Raw genomic sequence first — 22,238 nt, forward strand, 5'->3', positions numbered from 1 at the left:
TACCATTAATCATAAAATGAAGTAAAGCCTTCACACTAACAATTTAATTCAGTCTTCATCAGATAGCATTTATTTTAGGTGCAGCAGATCCAGAATAAAGATCGGCATCGGGGCTGATGTGCAATGAATAAAGAAGTACCGTTAAACAATTGGGGAGATACAATAAGTGCAATCACAATTCACTATTTAAAAATTACATTACTTACTTGTAATTTACTTGTAACTTATTTGATTTCCCCCCTTTGTAGATACTTGCCCTAATTCTTTAGTTGCTAATTTATCCTGATTACTACGATGACTGAATGGCATTTCCCTTAATGACACGATGGAGTTGCTCCGACCTGAGGTCATGGTGACAAGATCGCGACACCAGGTTACGTGTGACGCAAGCACGTAAGTGCGAGCCCTCCCGGAGCCCATACAGATTGTATTGCAGCGCCTACAGTTCGAAAAAAAGAGCCTTAACTTGAAAGTCTATGAGAGCAATCCGGGCGGTTTTCAGTCAGACTGAAATCGCCCCAAAAGGGGCGGTACTGTACGGAACACAACTAGACGCTGATTGGACTACGATATTCAGAGGCAAGACAGACTGTCCAGAACAGTCACAGCTGTGATATAAAAATTTCTTCCCTTTCATCCTTTGGTGGTGCATCGCCCGATCGCCCTAAGGAACGAGACACCCCTGAATGCTATACTATTCTCATTTAAATGTATGTAGTATAATAGATTTAGACTCATGATAAAGCTACTGTTACGTGTGCACTGTGTAGTAGTTGGGTGGCACGGTGGCGCAGTGGGTAGTGCTGTCACCTCACAGCAAGAAGGTCTCGGGTTTGATTCCTCAGCTGGGCAGCCAGGGTCTGTTCTGTATGGAGTTTGCATGTTCTCCCTGTGTCCTGTGGGTTTCCTCAGGGTGCTCCGGATTCCTTCCATAAGTACAAACACATGCAAACAGGTCAACTAGAGCTAATAAATATTGCCCTAGGTGTGCATATATGTGTGTTTGCCTTGTGATGGACTGGTGATTCCTGCTTCTGGCCCAGTGAATCAGACATACCGCAACCCTGACCAGGATAAACTGGTAAAACAGACAATGAATGAATGTGTAGTAATATGAGCCCTCTAGCGGACACTAAAGCAGTAACATCTCTTCTCAGTGTACAGACTAATAGAGTTTTGGATTTTATACCCAGCTATTTCATGTTGAGGTATTTATGACTGTAAAACAGTCCTTATAGTTTAATAAATTGATTTTGATTATTTTGCTGACAATTTGTTTACTTGCAAATAAACAATTCAGCCCTCTATTCCCTCTCCTAATTATCTAATGATCTCTTAATAATACAATTTGTATTAGTAAGTCTGGCTTTTTAAATCATTGGCAGATATTTCATTATTAGTATGTATTGATTAAATACTTGTTGAGAAAGCGTCTTGTTTAAACAGTAGCTTGGCCAATCAAAGACGTTCATGCTTATAATGACCTGGAGGTTGCCACATTTTTAACAGTAGTGCCAAGGCCATAATATACTTTAAGGAGCACCTCCCCACTACAGTATTCAGGTGTATACAAAATGCCCCCTCTCTCAATACACTGATTATAAAATTATAAATAAACACATCCAACTCACTAGCTTTGTGTAATGTTATTCTTCCCTGTCATTGTTCCCACCAGTTGTTGACATGCAGGGCAGGCTTAAACTCCACCAATCCAAGCCCCCAGAAGAAGATTTGGTCCCCCCTCCCCCCAATGTTTAATTCATAGATGCGGCCTTGAGTGTTGCTTCCACAACCTAGACTTTGTGAAACAAGTCCATACAATGATGCCACAAAATGCAGGCAGGAGATTACTGACAACCCTGCTGATGTTCAATGGGGATTAGATTCATCAGCACCTTTAACAGCTGGTAGATGGAGATAACCGTGGCGCAGTAAATCATTGTGCCATTTGTTGCAGTGCCTGTGTGTTAAATTTGGCATTTGGCACTGCCTCACACATCTAAAACTGATACTGGTACCATATTTAACTGCTTTGAAACTAATGGTCATTATCTAATCGGTGCATGCCTAAAAATGATCTGTTTTCAGGTATGCTAAATAAATGCGGTGCAGTAGGCTCAGTTTAGCTGTTAAGGTACTGAACTAGTAATCGGAAGGTTGCCAGTTTAAGCTCCACCACAACCAAGCTGCCACTGTTGGGCCCCTGAGCACGGCCCTTAACCCTTAATTGCTTGAATTGTATTTAGTCATAGTTGTAAGTGTCTTTGTTTAAATGTTTCTGCTAAATGCCACAAATGTACATATAGATAGATAGATAGATAGATAGATAGATAGATAGATAGATAGATAGATAGATAGATAGATAGATAGATAGATAGATAGATAGTCTTAAGCTGAGCAACAGGTATGGGGTCGTTGTTGTCGCATTTTTCGTTTCAAAATTCTCCACACATTCTCTGTTGGGAGCAGGTCAGGACTGCAGACAGGCCAGTCTAGTACCCACACCCTCTTCTTCCACAGCCATGCCTTTGTAATGTGTGCAGCATGTGGTTTTCCTTTCCTGGATGCTGCTTTTCAACCAAACCATGATTACAATCACCTGTTTGGAATCACATAATTATTTAGTTTTTTTCACCTCATTGCCCCTGTCCCAACTTTTTTGGGAATGTGTTGCAGGCCTGAAATGCAGGAATGGAGGTATACTAACAAATGAAATGAAGTTGGGCAGACAAAACATGAAATATCTTGGGTTCAAACTGTCTGCAATTAAATAAAAGTCAAAGCAAATGTAAGGAACACTGTGTTTGCATTTTCCATACTGTCCCAACTTTTGTTTTTCGTTAGTGTGTGTGTGTGTGTGTGTGTGTGTGTTCTCTTTCAGGCCGATACCCAGTAGTGCTGCACTGAGGTAACAGAACAGTCCAGTAGGTGTAGCCCGTTTACTTATTTAAGCAGCGTGTACCTCATTTACCTCACAAGTACTTTCTGTGGACCATCCTGCCTGCAGCTCCACATGATGTGAGGTGCTGGAATCCATGCAGTAGTTCGAGTTTTGCATTCACTGTCCTAAAAAGTCGGAGTTTCTGTTAAAGTGGATCTACACGAGTTGTACCGACTCACATGAATCGGTTCGGGTAACTCACTTGTGCGCTCGTGCTTCATTCGACCCCCGACATGTTCACGCGCGGATCCAAAAAGCGACGCTCGAATCGCTCGGTAAGTTACTGAACGTTATTTTAGTACCTCACAGTACTTAATAAAGCTTTAGTCGTGTATAAAATACACTTTAAATGTTTTTATTTTTTAAGTTTAGAGGTTTGAACAGTGTGGTCGCTCGCTTTTGTTCGGTTGATAAACGGTTACCTGAGGAACTTTTCCTCCAGACTGCTGCTCGTCGAAAGTTTAATTTCTATTCGATTTTAACAAGTTTTACTTTAATCGTTTGAACCATGTTGATATTGTTAATAAAATATTACATAAAAAGTGTGTTAACATTACACATTTCAACATCTTTAGTAGCATGTTAGCATTTTTTACTTTACGTGACTATTGTATGGTCATTAGGGGGCGGGGCTAAGATCCCAGTGTTTACCTGTGTAGGACCATGGTGATGCACCGAACTGTTGTGTGTTATTATGTGTTATGTTTACATTTCTATCCAAAGCGACTTACAGCACTCTGTATTGTCTAAGCAATTGAGGGTTAAGGGCCTTGCTCAAGAGCCCAACAGTGGTAACCTTGTAGTGGTGGGGCTTGAACCAGTGACCTTCCGATTACTAGTCCAGTACCTTAACCACTATGCTGCAACTGCCCACTGTTATGTTTAATGGTTCACTAGTAACCTGGAACTACTTTACCTGCACCATCAGAACAGGAAAATCACTGATCTGTACCAGACTGTTACTATTATGGGTAGAAATTTACGTTTAAAAGTTCCTATGGCTGATAAACATACTAGCAGGAGTTGTCCATGTTTTCATTTGTGAGCTAGAGATTTTAGTTGATTTATATGATAAGCTACATTTTCTTGCAACAATTTGGTTTGTGTTTCAGATATTTAGCTTAATTTGTACCTTCTTGTTACTATTATTGGTAGAAATTCACTTTTTAAAGTTCCTATGGCTGCTAAACATGCTAGCAGTTAAGCACAGGAGTTGTCCATGTTTTCATTTGTGAGCCTAAGATTTTAGTTGATTTATATGATAAGCTAAATTTTCTTTCAACAGTTTGGTTTGTGTTTCAGATATTTAGCTTAATTTGTACCTTTCTTTTACTATTATTGGTAGACATCCCCTTTTTAAAAGTGCTTATGGCTGGTAAACATGCTAGCAGTTAAGCACAGGAGTTGTCCATGTTTTCATTTGTGAGCTTAAGATTTTAGTAAATTTATATGATAAGCTACATTTTCTTGCAACAATTTGGTTTGTGTTTCAGATATTTAACTTCATTTGTACCTTCTTGTTACTATTATGTGCAGAAATTCACTTTTAAAAGTGTTTTTATTTGTGAGCTAAAGATTTTGGTTGCCCACCCATATCATGACTAGCAGAAGAAATTTAAGCAGCCAGTCTGTCTCTCTGTATTTCAGATGTTGTTATTTGTCTTACGATAAGCTACATTTCTTGCAACAATTTGGTTATCAGAAAAGGATAGTTTGTCATGGTATTTATTGCTTTAAGTGACCTAAATGTCATTATACTTACCTTTAGTAGCATGCTAGCATTTTTTCTTTTTGTGAACGTTGTATCAAGGGCTTTGGTTCAATAAACCCCCCAATGTCTTGGTACCCAAACTAGATCATGGTGACATTCTGGACTACTACTGTAATAAGTAGTATAATTACATAGTAATAGCTTGTAAGTACTGTTTTATGCAAAAGTCTGTGTTTCATATGTTGTTGTTGTTGTTTTTTTCAAAAGTTAATTTTAACACTTTATCTAAGGTAAAAACATGAATGTTACTATTTTTGTACTTATGTTTTATTTATTTGCTGAATTAAACATAGTGTCAGGAAGAAAACAGCAATAAATCACACTTCATGCTTCATGCCTTTCAGTCAAACAGCTTTTAGTCTGTGGATTTGTGATTGTACTGTTGCAAAACCGTAAAGCAAATTTGTAAGCGTGACTGTTTTGCCTGTTATTTGCTTATTTTTCTTTCCTGGAGGAAGTGCTTTCTATTCAGTAAGTGTTCCTTAACTGCCTGGAAATCAAACACAGGAAAAGGACTAAATGTAAACTAAGAATCTTGGTCCCATCAAAACACATCTTACACTACACAAAGCCTACTTGTGATTATATTATATTTTCTTGATAATGTTTGAAGTCACCTATATGTAGTAGACACACATATATAAGATATCATATAAATCCATATTTTGAAACAATTCAAATCCTATTTTGAAACAATTTTTGGAAATTTGAGATCTACCTCACACAGAAGTGCCACAGAAGTTCTAGATTCAATGATAATTGAAACCTGTGGTTTAGTGGTTGAGGCCATGGCAGGCCCTTAACCTTACCCATGGCCAATTTTTAATAATTTTTGTAGTGCTTGAATGGCCTCATTGTCTCATGTCGGTTGTATGCTATGTGGAACATTATGTAGACACCAATCTCAGTGAGTGAATTCTGGGCTTTCAGCCACACCTATTGCCAATAGCTAGGCTCCCATTGCCAACAGGTGTGTGAAATTAATTATGTAAAATGAATGTTTCCGTGCCAGTTTGGGGAAGGCCTATTCTTGTTCGAGCATGACTGTGCTGCTGTGCATAAAGCAAAAACAAGCAAGCTTGTCCTGACTGAAAACCTTTGAGAGAAATAGGGACGTTGATTGCTAGTTAGGCTTTCTGATCCAAAATCAGTGCCTGACCTCTGCTCGAATGAACACAAATCACCACAGACACACTCCGGAATTTTGTACAAACTCCTATCAGAAGAGCTCAGACTGTTATAGCAGCAAAGGGTGTTTTGGAATGGGATGTCCAACAAGCACATTGGCTGTATCATATACGTATGTCAATGCAAAGCAACAGACCTAAAGGCTGCCCTTACCAATGTAGATCCTTTACTGTAGTTAACACTGGCATCAGTCATTGTGGGTTTAAGACAATATTTGGCTTTATCCACCCAGGTGTAAAAGTTATTCATGTTTGTACATTAGGGTTGTAAGGATGCATCAAGAATCGGCTAATAACCTAAAAAATGTGTGGAGATTAAAACCTGCTTTTTTAAATGGCATAGGGTATAATCTAATTTTGATTTTACTTGTTTGATGCCGTGCATCACATTCAGTTGTTTGTTCAGATGGTTCAGGCGGAACGATAGACTCGTGGCTTCCCTGTGTTTACAAATGAAAACGGTGAGAAACTCACAGACAAGACAAAAACAGTGTGCAAACAGAGGCTGATGACCTACACAAACAGCACAACCTACATGTTACAGCATGTCACCCAGCACCACAGTGCCTGAGTACTGCCTGAGTGAAAATTGCCAAGAGGACAAACCACACTGACTGCAAGTCCACTCGCTTCTACCAGTGCAAGGGCCAAGGAGATTATGAGGCGTGTTGGTGTTTTCATGGCAAAATATATGAGACAAAAAATAAACTTTATCCCATCATGCCCAAATCAAAGCAAAGGTGGTTCAGGTTCTTAGAAAGGCAAAAAGCATTCATATATATGCAGTGGCAATAGATATAATTTAATTTCATATTAAATATAATTACATGCCAAGTTCCAAATAGTTTATTTATTTATCTATTTATCTATTTAAATCTATCAAATCTATTTAATCTTTTGATGAGAGGACACATAGTTTTGTACAGTTTATATATTTATTAAGAAATTTGGGCGGCACGGTTGCTCAGTGGGTAGCTCTGTTGCCTCACAGCAAGATTGTCCTGGGTTCAGTTCCCAGGTGGAGTGGTCCAGGACCTTTCTGTATGGAGTTTGCATGTTTTCCCCGTGTCTGCGTGTCTCCGGAGCTCCGGTTTCCTGCCACAGTTCAAAGACATGCAGGTGAGGTGAACTGGAGATACAAAATTGTCCATGACTGTGTTTGACATTAAAGACTTGAACTGAAGCCTTAGACCGAAGCGAATTCTACAGTATTAAAAAATCATGAGAATTAATAGATTCTAAATGGCAGCCCGTCATGATTTTCTGATTTATGTACTATATGTACAGTTTCTCTTAAGACTTAGTCACAAGAAGTGCTCGTAAAAATTCTGTGGTTGTAGCTGTACCTTTAGGGTCATTCAGCAGCCATCATACAGAGACCCTTTTATTAGTGCCAGAGAGCTCGAACTTACTGCTGTTTTAATTTGTTGCTGAAGTATGTCTGTGTCTGACATAAAAGGCTGTAATTTTGAATTCGGGTGATTACTGTTTAGGAATTTGGAACAAGATTCCTCAGGCTGCTTTGAAATCTTGCATATGTAACCACTTTTTGTCAGAACACTTTAATAGCTGATACATGCTGCTACTTAAGAGTCAACTTAAATGAACTCACAAGCAGACGTGATCATAATTCTGTTTCTGTTATTCTGTCTACTTTCTGTGGTCATGTTAAATTTGTAGTTAAATTAAAATGTAACATATGTAGATGTTTAGTATGAGCATGTCATTTTGATGTTAAACAGGCAGGTTGGCTTCAGTTCTCACAGCGTATTGTGCTGCCACAGGCCCATGACCTTTTGATCTCTAGTCAGTAATTGTGTAAAATGCTTTTCCAGTGTTGTGGGAACACTTACTAAGGTTAAGTCATGTAGCAGATCTTGTATCCCTCTGGCATTGGACAGATATAGTCATATACTGTCAGTCACTAATTAATTGGCACTCTTGGTGAAGATGAAAATATGCCTTAGTGATTAATGAGCTCAATCATACACTGAATACACTTTCTTTGGACATTCTTTTTTAAGAGAATATAAAAACTTTCAAGAAACAAAACCCTTGTCAGATATTGGTACCCATGTATTTAGAATTTTACTTTGATTTAATTTCTTTGCTAATATAACAGCAATAAAAGTCTTTTCCAATAATTCATATTGAGGCTGAAGAACACCAGTGCATGGAATTTGAGTGATCTCCACCATATATAATTTATCCAGTCTCTTTTTTTACATACTCTACTCTTTACTGTTTACCTCCTCCTACAGCTATTCAGGTCAGGGCACTGGGCTGAGTTTTATTCTATAGTCTTTGACTCATTTTTGTGTGGATTAGGATGTAATATTTGGATCATAAATGCCTTTCAGCCTTACAGTCAAAGTTGTTCATTATTATGTTAGTGTGAAATTAGGATTTAACACAAAGGTATCTCAATTATGACCAGTTTAGCCATTTTTACTAAGTGTACCAGTAATACTGAAGCTGACAGTAGCACTAAATTTGTTTTGATCAGAGCTTAGTGCCAAACTATTGTTACAAGGCCTGTATCATGTTTAGAAATTCAGTCAGGTGACCGCAAGGAAGGACATTTTTCACATGGGTGCGGATAGTGAAGGAACCCCAGAGCATCCTGTCTCACAGTAAAATCTGAGAGACAGCATTCTAATAACCTACAAAACTTAATCATGGCTCAGTTATTTTATTTTTTACTTTTCTGCAGTTCTCAGCTATCTACCTTCCTTACCTTTTGCTCAGGCTTATCTCATGCAAACATGAACCTCTGTAAAGTAGCCTCTGATATCTGCGGACTGATAGCCACAGTGGGAAACAGGAAATTTTACACCAAGGTCGGCTAAACTCCAATAGAGGAAAAAGTGCACAAAAGCTGAAGTATAATTCCAGTTTCTATTTAAAGAAAATTACAAGCACATGCTTGTAAACACAGAAATAAAACCAAAGATTTACTTACCCCTTTAAGAAACATGAATGTTTTGGCACAAACTTCTTAAGGGGATTTTAGTCAGGTTGTTGACTAGAGCCTTTATAAGGTGGACTTGCTCTGTTGTTGCTTAACCCAATTTTGTATAAGTATATTAAGCCTAAGTTTTAGGTCACAGGCTGATGACAGTGACATTATCATTCAAGATTTTCTGGTAGAGAGCAGTATTCTTTTTTTTTTGGCAATTATGGCAATTTGCCCAGGCCCTGAAGCAGTAAATCAGTCCCACACCATGACACAACCACAACAACCACGTTTTACTGTTAATGTGCTGCTCATTTTTTAAAATGCAGTGTTTTCTTCCAGTTTAGAGTAGTCAATTCATCATCCGCTGCTTGATACTCCAGTTGTGTCTGAGGAGGCTACACAGCATTAAAGACTGCTCCCACTTTTGGATAATTTTGTCTGCTGCAGGCTTTGCCAATTATGCCTGCTAGGGGACACCCACCCGACCGGTAGCAGTGCTGAGTTACGAACTCAGGCAGTTCAAATCCCAGCACAGGTCTTAAAGTACACAAGTGTTATGTACAATAATACTTGTGTACTTTAATACTTTTGTACTTTAATACATTTTGCTTTAATGTATCTGGTGTTGCTCTAATAATTGACTTTCCCTATGGGATTTATACATCTCTATCTGTCTGTCCGTCCGTCCGTCCGGCAATCCATTCATCTATCTAGTGGATTATCCCGCTGCACCACCTGGATGCAGTGTTATCTTCAAGTCAGATTTGTTTAATGTAAGATAAGCTTTTTATTGCTCTTGGTTGGCATTGGTTTTCAATTTCTAACTGTGTCATTAATACCATTTTTCCCCAAGTCTCTTTCTAATGTTGCTTTCATAAATTCACAAACTTGATTTGAAAACAATTTTGGAGAGTTGTTGATGTGCTTTCAGGGGAATTTTGAAAGTCCGGCCTTTTCTGAAAAGATTTATTACTATTTAAAGTTTTCTTCATCTGGAGATAAAGACTTCCACTGTGGTTCACTGGAATCCCAAAGCCTTTAAAATGACTTGTTAACTCTTTGCAGACTTCTTTTTAGGCTGCCTTTTAACACTGCTGAACGGATTCGTCTTTTGTTTACATTTAACAATCTTAGATAAAAAGGCAAAAAGAGAATATGGGCAAATACTTTACGTAACAGTATTATCCTAAAATAGGACGTACAAAATTAGTAAATCGCCTGTACGCTGCTGCTCATTAAACTTGGGGCTGAACATCTCCCCTCTGCTAAAAATACTTTTCCCCATTAATTTATTAAACAAATTAAAAAAGATACAGTGGTGACTGGTTTAAAGTACTAGACTATTGATCAGAAAGGTGAGGGATTCCCAATCCCACGGTTTATTCTGTCACGGTTATCCATAATCCTTACTTGCTTGGATTGTATCCCGTTCAGTTGTAAGTCCATTTGGATGAAAGCATCTTCCACAAGCCTAAACGTAAATGTAAAATGATCATTTCCCAGCAGGTATGAGTTATGTTGGTGTTTAGCTTTATTGCTAGTTTATGGTTTCGTTCATGCATATTTATCATATTAGTTGTAGCATATCAGTTAACAATTTGGCCAGGTCTGTGAATTATTCTTTCAGAGCTTCATTCTTCCTGGCTTTGAACTTATTCCAGCACTCATTTAAATAAAGAAAATGAAAATATCTGCCTTCTTTTGGCATCTAAACCACCACGAGCAAGAACTTGCACTTGAAAAATGAAACCATATGTAACCTTAGTAAACTCTTGTGGTGGTAAAGAATTTTTAAATTAAATTAATCACTCTAGGAATAAATAAATCACACAAATCTGTCTGTTTATCAAACGTGAAATAGGCCTGACAATTATTGTATTGTATTGTATTGTATTTTCTTCACAATTATTTGTTCTAAATTTAAATTATTTGAGGATGGCATAGTGGCAAAGCTGGCATTTTGGGTCCTGCTGATCTGGGTACCTCACCCTGACCTGATTAAAGCAGCGAAAATGAATACATTTAATGATTAAATAGATGATATTACAGATGAAGTATGCTTTTTGGACTGACACAAATTAGGCAATTGTGTATTGCTAATCAATAATGGTTATGTTATGGATATGACCACCAATGCTGCTAGTTGTTCTAGTCTAGTCTTCTAGTCTTTAGTACACCATGTACTGTAGTTGTAAAAATAAGCTAAGCTAACAGTTAACACGTACGGTTCAGATCAAAGTTGGCAAGTTTCCTATGCGTGACTATAAATTAAGTGTCATCATTGAAACTGTCACATTATGGCAGTTAGGTTCGTCAGTGTAATTAATAGCTGCTGACTGTGTGTGCAGGTATAAAAAAAAGAAATGTGGCTCTCCCTGTCTCTCTCACATTGCTTTCTTTCACTGAGCTAAACTAATTAAATCTTTAGCAATAACAAAGAAGCTGAAAGCAGTCCTCCTCTTTCGCTCCTCCTCCTCTTTTTTAAATGGCTGTGCCCTTGTCTTGGTGAAGTGGCAGAGTTCACCGATTCTACCGGCAGTGTTTGTTTTAGCACACGTTTCCATAGATCTCTCTCTGCTGGCTTCGAGTGGCTGTCGTCCAGAAGCTTTTGTTTGGCCTGTCTTTCCCTCTCTCACTATCCCAGCAGTCTAATACACTAGCCTACTTTTGAACCTGTGTCTTAGAGGCGCAACCAGCCAAATCAAGTGTTTTAAAGATACAGTTCAGTAAAGTAGGAGTGACTACTATCTGGTAGAAATGCTGGCTCAAGTAGTGGAGCAATACGTATACGCATGTGTGGTACAGCCCTATGCAGCAGACTGCCTGATGGCTTCGCACGTGTCAGAGGAGGCATGTGCTAGGCTGTGGTCCAACTCAGCCAACACGGATGTCCTGCATGTGTTTTTTAAATATACGAGGGTTCTTCAAAAAGTTTTTTAAACTCTATTTATTAAGAATTTTAAAAACAAATAACATCTTTTTTTTACATAGTCACCTTCTGATACATTTTTCCCAGCATTGTACCAACTTTTTAATGCCATCAGCAAAAATGTTTTTGGTTGAGCGCGTAGCCACAGATGCAGTGCTGCTTTCACATCATCACATGAGAATCTTCTTCCCTTTGAAGCTTCTTTAAGCGGTCCAAAAAGGTGGAAATCAGCTGGCGCTAAATCCAGACTATAAGCTCTCTCTCAGTCTCTCAGACATGATCAATTAATACTTCTCCCTCCCTCACCGTTTCAGACGAAAATATAAAACTTATGTATATACAGACGTGATTGGCTGTACTGGTGGTCTGGGCTATGTGCCTATTATAACAAATTGCACATAAGCATTTAGGACCTTGCAATATTTATGTAACTAAACTCAAGTGTTTGAAGTAACACATCCTGAGAGCTGTATTATGACTTATACTTGTTTAGAGACTGTCCTGGCTTGAAGGAGGTGACATTCCACTGAGCTACTGTAATGGCATGTTGAAAGGATTCACCGTATGAGACAACCGGGTGAACAATAGGCAGCTCCACACAGAGCAGAAATGTCTTTGCCTTTAGTTACCCCTCGTATAGCTGTGATTTAAATGCAGGGCAGCATGAAGACACAGTTTGGAAGTCTGCAATGCTGTCCTTGAGATTAAACCTCACACTTTCACACAGTCTCGCCCCTTCAGCGCGGTGTGTGGTGGAGTTGGAGCTTCACAAGGCGAAGCTTGTGTTTTAGGTTTACGAGCTTTAGCTGCATGCTTTGACACAAACACCTGTGTCTTGGCATGTAAAGGATCTGGAACTGCTTGCGTGTGGGAGAACTAGTTCTTCGTTTTTATGGCTCTATTTTGGTCTGTATTTCAGATTTGTAGATAGTTTAAGATAATGCACAACTGCTAAATATTAAAAACACATTTTCTTTGTTAGGAGGTGCAGCAGTCCAGTATGCTGGATAAAATATATGGTGTCAGCAGACTACAACAAGCACTACTGGCCTTGTCTAAGGAGGAAAAGGCTGGATAGGTAATATGTGCTTGAGAAGCTGACAAGATCACTAAGGGACTAGAGAGAGTATCATGGTCCTCTTTTAACTCTCTCTTTAAGTCCTCTACTGACCAGTGTAAAGACACAGCTGGTGGCTTCACACATACTGGAAAAGGTAGGGCAGTTGTAGCTTACCAGTTAAGGTACTGGACTAGTTATTGAAAGGTCGCTGGTTCAAACCCCAATCCTGGCAGGTTGCCACTGTTGGGCCCTTGAGCAAGGCCCTTAACCCTCAATTGCTTAGGCAGAGTACTGTAAGTCGCTTTGGATAAAAGCGTCTGCTAAATGCCGAAAATGTAAATGTAAGAGGTGTGTGCTAGCCTGCAGCTCTTTTTGGTCAGTAAGAGTGTTGTGCAGACCAGAAAGGTTACCAAAGTATCCAGAAGAATTGACCAGTCAAAGCTGGGACAATGCAAAAAAATAAAAATAATAATAATTAATAAAGTCCCCCTATGTATAAGTGTGTGAATGTGTGTTTCTGGCAACCTGTCCAGGGTGTTTCCAAGCTTTCGGCCAGTAAATCAGACCCACTGCAACCCTTAATATGATAAAGCCGTGGTAAAACAGACATTGAATGAGTAAATGAAGTTAACAATGAAATGTTTTAAGCCTCCATAGTATGTCAGAGCTCTAGAAGATTTTAGCTGTCAATCAAACTAGAGGGTAATGAACGTCTTGAACAGTATGCATATTCAAAAACACGCTAATTTAAGTGATGCCCTGTGCTAGATTTGCATTCTTAGCAGGATATATTCCTGCCATGTGCTATGCTTCCTGGTGGAGCCAGGCCCTTAATAACCCTGACCATCAGGAAGCGAATATAAAGCGTGAGTATATAAAGAAAATAAGAGAATATGGAATGAATCCCTGACGTCTTTCACATTTCTGCGTCTTGTTTTCCAGTTCTGCTAATACTCCAATACTTCTTACAGATGTTTTTTAATTTCTTTTTAATTTTGATTTATTATTTTGTATTTTCTATCACCCGTGTTTTAGGTTTAAACACAAATAATCTGAAGTGAAAATTGAATAAATATCTGAATTGTTTCTCCAGTGTTATGCCCCAATAGTAAGCAGCTACTGATATAAGTATAGGTTATAATGTAAAAAAAAAAAGTTATATATTTTTTCTGGTTATTGTACTGATACTGTATTTTTAAACACCTTACACCCCAGGTTAAAATTTCCTCCCCAAATTGTATGGCTGCAGTCACTGATAAAGCCAGTGGCTTTACTGAAACCGAAACAGAGGGGTGTAAAACTGTGCCAGAGGTAATAGGATGACAGAGTGGAAAATAAGAGAGAGTTGGAGGAAGGGTGTGCAGCATCTACTGCAGCCATGTCCTTCCTTTTGGATCTATAAAAGGTTTACCGTTTGCTGGCCTGGTCGGGTGCTTAGCAGACACAATTGGCCGTGTGTAGGGGAGGGAAGACAAGATGAGGAAGCATATGATGGAATATTGGTGGAACATGGTGTCATTATTCACAGTCAAGCGAGCTTTTAAGCGAGAGAAAAATGGAATAATACAGAAATATAATAAAAACATTATATTAGATTGTTGCTATTAAATGCACAGATCACTTTACATAATTTACATTCTGTTAATAAAATCAATACAATTTGTACTTAATATTTTTTCTCTACTGTGATACCAGTTACGCTGTTCTGTTTTGCACTATTCCAACTACGCGTATGTATCCATATCACCATGTAAATATTCTATATTTCATATAAATGTAGCTTATTTTGTGTTGTACCAAATCACGTTTTTAAAAATATTTTTTATAAATTTCTTAATTTTTTTAAATCTTATTTATATTTTATGATAGCTGCTTGTCTCACTGAGAGCTACCAAACAAAGTTTCAAGTATAACATCAATGAGCTATTTTAAAGAGTTTCTGTTTCTATCTCAGGAGGAAGATCCAGACAGAGGACAGCCCTGTATGAGATGTGGAGAACAGTGTCCTGGTTTACGCATGCATGGCTGGAGGTAAAATAAATAAAAAAATAGACCTTTTATTCAGTCATGGTTATGTTTACGTCGGCATTTAGCAGACGCTTTTATCCACAGTGACTTACAGTACTGTAACAGCATACTGACTAAGCAATTGAGGGTAAAGGGCTTGCTCAAGGGCCCAGCAGTGACAACCTTGCAGTGTTGGGACTTGAACCAGTGACCTTTTGATTGCTAGTCCAGTACCTTAACTTACAGCTGTTAAAATTTTTACATACACTTGTAAGGGACAGAAATGTTTGGACTGATTTATTTCTGCATTTAAATAATTAGAACACAGTTTTGCTTTAAAAAATGAGTAACACTACAACAACTTAGATTATTGATTTGGTGATGTAGAAAGTTCAGAAATGCTATTTAACTTTGTGGGATGGCATCCTAATGCCTCATTAGTGATAATGATTGACTACGAGGGACTTTTTCTATGTAAATAGAGCCAGTCTGGGCCATAAGCATTGCGATAGGAGGGGCTCAGAAGTTCTTTACAGCACTTTATAGATTGCAGGATCACTTATAGATGTCGTACATACATGCCATTCTTCAACTTCAGGTTCCTAGAATATTTATACAAAGATCACGATCATTTGAATATGCAGAAACTAAAAATAAGTTATTTGGCAACATTACCAGTGGGGGCCTGTATGTTATGTATGGAAGTTAAATATACCTTAATCCGGCAGGCAGATGACCCAAAACACAAGACAAACTTGGTTTTGCTATGGCTACATTAGGTCTGTGCCAGAAAACCAACAAATGTGGTTAAACTCTGATGATCCCAATATATCAGATCCACCGTGACCCTAACCAGGATAAAGCGGTGGTAAAACAAACAACGAATGAATGAACATCAACACGAAAGAACTATTACCTTACTAGATTTAATGAATAATAATCGAAGGTATCGTGGGCTAGACATTTATGTGTCTGCAGGTGTGAAGAATTTCTCTGTGAAGTCAGTGGCCATTTAATGGAAAAACGCTGGAAAAATGTGTGTGTGTGTGTGTGTGTGTGTGATTACTGAATCAGTGAATTAGTCACTCTGAACCCCAGGCGCTCTTCCCCCACTCCCTCCTGACCCGTATACCAGCGTCTGTTGTAATTAGATCTACAGTGTGTAGGTCAGTGTGTAGTCTGTCTATAGGTTGACACTACAGTGCAACTTTGCAAATGTTTTATCACATCAGGCAGCATCTGCACACAATAATTAATCTAGATGTTCAGGCATTATATTCAAACCCATTTGTACAAGTGGTGCATAAGGTACAGTTGTTTTGTAATGATTGTGTGTTAAGCATTCGCATCAATTCTACTTTAAAGTAGGGCTGGGCGGTATTTCGTAAATATAGATATATTTGATATTATTTTTACATGAAATTGAAAATGACCATATTCGTTATGTTGAGTATGTCTCGGAGGCGCAGGTTACTATTCGAGTATGTTTATATATGTACAAAAACTTATTTTATGATTATTTTATTAATATTAGTTTATTATTATTATTTTATTATTATTATTTATTATTATTATTATTATTATTATTTATTATTATTATTTATTATTATTATTTTAGTATTTTTATTACTATCATTATTTAGTATTATTATTATTATTTTATTATTATTATTGTTATTATTATTATTGTTTAGGTTTTCATCGTAACGTATCGTATACCGCCACTTTTTGAAGAATATCGAGATATGAGTTTTTAAGTCATATCGCCCAGTCCTAGTTTATAGTGTGCTAAATTAGTTGTCCACCTGAGGTGAGGTTGCTTGTTTATTCATCCCTATTGATCCCTGCTTTCTGTGTCTCTTGAGGATATTTTTCATCTGTGTTTTGGTTGTTATACATTTGACTTGTGGTTATCGTATTAAAAATGTGAGTGACATTTGTGACTAGACGGACGGTTTGTTTGACAGTGACAAGTGATGTCACATACTGTGTACTGTGCAGGGATTTTAGGTTTTATAAAGATATGTGCACTGGGTCTAGAAAATGCTTCTGCCCTTTTACAGTCTGCAATGAATATGTATATATATATAAATTATTTTTAATGTTCTGGGTTCCCCTACTCCCTCTGGTCTTTTTCTCAGTGTTGTTCCCCCGTGTCCATCTGTCTGGCCCCTCAGTCCCAGTGCGGGCCGTCACACTAATAAGATTAGTGCCCTTTAAGGTCTGCCGCTGCTGCTAAGCCTTTAGCAATTGAGCCATCAGCCTCTACACACTTTGCCTTTTTAACTCAGTCTTTCTGTTGGTCTTAATCTTGTTTGTTTAATTCAAATACAGATACAATCTTTTTCTTTGACTTTATTTTTTTAATGTCAATCTGCTACATATAGTTTACATTATAGGATTAAAAACACCTTTAGTTTAAGTCAAAATGTTACAGAGACTTGTAAAAGTTGTAGTCCATCTGTTGCAATTTAAATTGATTTGATGTAAAACTATAGAATCAGAATCAGAATCTTTACTCGCCAAGTACCAGGTGTACAAGGAATGTCTCTTGGTGCTGGTGTCAGCATATAGACCAGTAACATATAGGAAAGGTATACTATATATAAATATAGAATAGAGATAGTGCACTATATATATTTATCAGTTACACACTGATCTCCATTTTTCTTGTCTGCATGCAGAGGTCATGAGTACTTTAGTTATGGGAATTCTTCTGGCATGCAATCCTACTTATGAGCCGACCATTGTCCATGTAGCGGAGTTGAGATTTGAAAGCAAACAGCTGCCTCAATAACTTTGAAATTGAAGAAACTTTTGGCATCTAAACAAGAAGGGTCTTGATCAGGGAGGCAAGAAATAACCCAACAGTCACTCCAAAAGTCCTATGCAGAGATGGTACAACCTGTTGGTTGGCAACTCATTGGGCAGAACAGCAGGCACTAGGCATTTTCTGGCTAATACCCACCCAGATGGTGAAACATGACGGTGGCAGCATCATGCTATGGGGATACTGCTTAGTAACAAGGACAGAGAGACCAGTAAGAATTGAGAGACTTAGACTTAAATCTCATTGAACTTTTGAGAAGAGGCCTCAAGATGGCAGTTTAACAAAGTTAGCATCGAGTCATATGGAAGTTGAGAAGCGCTGCTATGAAGAATGGGATAAACTGCCTAAAGTCATTGCAGAGACATATCTATATGTTGCTGTTTAATTCAAAAAGAACTCTTAATCATGTATCCATGTCATTATGAGTGATTAAGTGTATATTTATGAAGGAAAAAGGAAAAAGTATCAACTTTAAATCAAATCCACAACACAGTAAATCCACTGTATGTAAACTCTTGACTTAAGCAGTAGACTACACAAACAAAAAGAAAGAATAAAATTTAAATTGGAGCTTTAAAATGGACACGTCATACTGCAGTGGGGGTAAAGTACCAGATGTGTATTAACCAGAAAGGACACTGAGGGTTTAAATTGTTTATTTTAAGGTAATTTAGCCTTTTGCTGTCTCAGCCGTAATGCATCCTGAATATATGCCTGGCTTACTTAAACCCCCTCTGGAGCGCACATGGATTAAGAATAGTCGCCGTATTAAACCCAAATGTCCTGATACAAACCAGCTGTTTTAAAGTGGCGTGGCTTATTTCCCAGGAACTGTATGTCCTCAGTAACATCCCTGAAAAGCTCTAGGCTCACCCGGCTCGACCAGGATTAAACTTTTTTTTTTTTTACAGAAAAAAGACTGGCAGATGGGGCTTTCCAGGCGGTTGAGACAATTAAGTTTCCAATATCAAGTCTTATCTCATGCCTAACTCACTAAATCAGCCACTAGCCAAGGTGCCAAAGGACCAATTCGTCTTGTCGTGACCACACATAGAGCCGGTTTACAACATATGTCACAAAGATGGCTGCCTGGCGTGCGAGAGGTTTTTATTAGGTTACGAAAACCCACAATCCAAGTGAGACACAGATACATCACACACCTCTACGTTACGTCACCATTAATCACTGGCTAATGGATGTCACTGCATTCCTTAGTGGAACGTCCATCTGTCCTATTTACTTTCAGTGTTCGCATAGCTGCTAATGATATTGACTGGTCATTTAATGTAACCGCCTCCCTCAGCCATAGAGCTTTTACAGCTGATCATAGAAAGACTGGGAGCATGTCTGAAAACACTCTGGACAGGCAACCAGGCCAAGCTGAGAACAATCATTCAGGTCAGTCTAGTGGATATTAATAAGAATATTATTTCAGTTTGTAATCTGCGGTGTTGAGCAGTGCAACTGAGCAGTGTTGCACTGTAGCATTAGAGTCAGTACTAAACCAGATATATGGATTGATATAGATTAAAGTATTCTTATGGCTGGGAACTTGCCAAAGATAATGAGCCTCAGGATTTCACCTCAAGGTTCAGCGTTGCTTTGGAATGAACTCGATCGTCTTACCCTGTGGTGAGTCCAAATTGTCCCTGACCAGCCCAGGTATCATCTGAATATTAGTTAAAGTTTGGATAATAGGTTATAGAGTCACGTCAAGGCTGACCCCCAAGGCTTTATTCAATAGCATTAAGAAGTAGGGTCTGTTTGAAAATCAAGTGAGCTGCCTTGCTGTCTAAATAGAGAGGATTCTAATAAGACATCGACTTATAAGGCAGGTTATTCAGACACACTACTTGGACAGCGATTACCATGATTACGTCACCACAGTTTTTGCTTACTAAGCTAACACACTTAGACTCAGGCTATTCAAACCAATGGGCTGAGGCAGCACAACCCGCTAGCATGCCGGCTAACATCTCCATCTGTTTACTGAAAACGTTTAAACTGTCACAGACAAGCCCCGAATTTGCAAATAAATGACACCTGTGCACCTTTATATATATACAGTGTATCACGAAAGTGAGTACACCCCTCACATTTCTGCAAATATTTCATTATATCTTTTCATGGGACAACACTATAGACATGAAACTTGGATATAACTAAGAGTAGTCAGTGTACAACTTGTATAGCAGTGTAGATTTACTGTCTTCTGAAAATAACTCAACACACAGCCATTAATGTCTAAATAGCTGGCAACATAAGTGAGTACACCCCACAGTGAACATGTCCAAATTGTGCCTAAAGTGTCAATATTTTGTGTGACCACCATTATTATCACTGCCTTAACTCTCCTGGGCATGGAATTCACCAGAGCTGCACAGGTTGCTACTGGAATCCTCTTCCACTCCTCCGTGATGACATCACGGAGCTGGTGGATGTTAGACACCTTAAACTCCTCCACCTTCCACTTGAGGATGCGCCACAGGTGCTCAATTGGGTTTAGTCCATCACCTTTACCTTCAGCTTCCTCAGCAAGGCAGTTGTCATCTTGGAGGTTGTGTTTGGGGTCGTTATCCTGTTGGAAAACTGCCATGAGGCCCAGTTTTCGAAGGGAGGGGATCATGCTCTGTTTCAGAATGTCACAGTACATGTTGGAATTCATGTTTCCCTCAATGAACTGCAGCTCCCCAGTGCCAGCAACACTCATGCAGCCCAAGACCATGATGCTACCACCACCATGCTTGACTGTAGGCAAGATACAGTTGTCTTGGTACTTCTCACCAGGGCGCCGCCACACATGCTGGACACCATCTGAGCCAAACAAGTTTATCTTGGTCTCGTCAGACCACAGGGCATTCCAGTAATCCATGTTCTTGGACTGCTTGTCTTCAGCAAACTGTTTGCTGGCTTTCTTGTGCGTCAGCTTCCTTCTGGGATGACGACCATGCAGACCGAGTTGATGCAGTGTGCGGCGTATGGTCTGAGCACTGACAGGCTGACCTCCCACGTCTTCAACCTCTGCAGCAATGCTGGCAGCACTCATGTGTCTATTTTTTAAAGCCAACCTCTGGATATGACGCCGAACACGTGGACTCAACTTCTTTGGTCGACCCTGGCGAAGCCTGTTCCGAGTGGAACCTGTCCTGGAAAACCGCTGTATGACCTTGGCCACCATGCTGTAGCTCAGTTTCAGGGTGTTAGCAATCTTTTTATAGCCCAGGCCATCTTTGTGGAGAGCAACAATTCTATTTCTCACATCCTCAGAGAGTTCTTTGCCATGAGGTGCCATGTTGAATATCCAGTGGCCAGTATGAGAGAATTGTACCCAAAACACCAAATTTAACAGCCCTGCTCCCCATTTACACCTGGGACCTTGACACATGGCACCAGGGAGGGACAACGACACATTTGGGCACAATTTGGACATGTTCACTGTGGGGTGTACTCACTTATGTTGCCAGCTATTTAGACATTAATGGCTGTGTGTTGAGTTATTTTCAGAAGACAGTAAATCTACACTGCTATACAAGCTGTCCACTGACTACTCTAAGTTATATCCAAGTTTCATGTCTATAGTGTTGTCCCATGAAAAGATATAATGAAATATTTGCAGAAATGTGAGGGGTGTACTCACTTTCGTGATACACTGTATATATATATATATATACTGTATATACACATTTATATACCTTATATGCTACACATTCATCTGCCATATTTTTTGTGCCGCATTGAATTTGAACAGCCTTCTTCTCAGGAGTGTGCGTAGGATGACCTAAAATGCTGTCTATATAGAGAGCTCACTAGGTTTTCGAACAGACCCACAGTGTCAGTCTGTAGCACCCAACCATGATCGATGCGTAAACATGAATCACATGACCCCAACATATTATTAAAAGAATATCACCTAACAATTAGAGTACCTGGGTAGTACTCATTGTAGGTAAAAAAAATTAGGTCCTTGATAGGGATGTAACGATACACTCTACCCACGATGCGATACGATTCACGATACCATTTTTCCTGATTTTTTTTTACACAAAATGAAATTGAAGACAAATTATGACAGTTTACTTTTATTATTTCTCTTAAAAAATGATGAATGCCCTTTTATTTCTGCGGTAGGTACAAACTATGCCAAATAATGCTTATTGTGTAAAAAACGGAAATGAAATTTTAAAACAAATCCAACATTATATAAATAAATGAAGAATACACATAAATAAATTTGGCTGGAAAATCCCCTACTTGGCAACTTTGTGAAGTGCCGTCAACCAGGCGAGGTGAATAGTGCCAATGCCCTCTGCTGTTTAAAGTGAATATCGATTCATCTTAAATGAATAACCAATTCGAATCGTGGCACATGTGCACTGATTTTTAACTGTCTTGTGGTGCATCATTACATCCCTAGTCCTTGATTACCCTGTGCTTTATTAGTGAACCTGTCCAGTGTTATCGCTGAAATGTACAGGCTATGCAATATGTAGTTAGTGTTTAAAGCAATGACAGTATTTAACAAAAGGAGTAAAACAGGTACAAAAAATTAAATTA

The 22,238-nt window shown here is 38.7% G+C and overlaps 1 protein-coding gene across 1 annotated transcript in view; it reads left to right on the forward strand.

The window, feature by feature from the left end:
• The first annotated feature begins 3,080 nt into the window (after window positions 1-3,080).
• Window positions 3,081-22,238, forward strand: part of prickle3 (prickle homolog 3) — a 47,309-nt gene continuing 28,151 nt past the window's right edge. The window contains exons 1-2 of the mRNA XM_062998609.1: window positions 3,081-3,216; window positions 14,802-14,878. Of these exons, the coding sequence (XP_062854679.1) occupies window positions 3,175-3,216; window positions 14,802-14,878 (119 nt within the window). The 5' untranslated portion in view covers window positions 3,081-3,174. The remainder of the gene's footprint in view (window positions 3,217-14,801; window positions 14,879-22,238) is intronic.

This window comes from Trichomycterus rosablanca, chromosome 7 (assembly GCF_030014385.1).
Source record: "Trichomycterus rosablanca isolate fTriRos1 chromosome 7, fTriRos1.hap1, whole genome shotgun sequence".
Classification (NCBI taxonomy): Eukaryota; Metazoa; Chordata; class Actinopteri; order Siluriformes; family Trichomycteridae; genus Trichomycterus; species Trichomycterus rosablanca.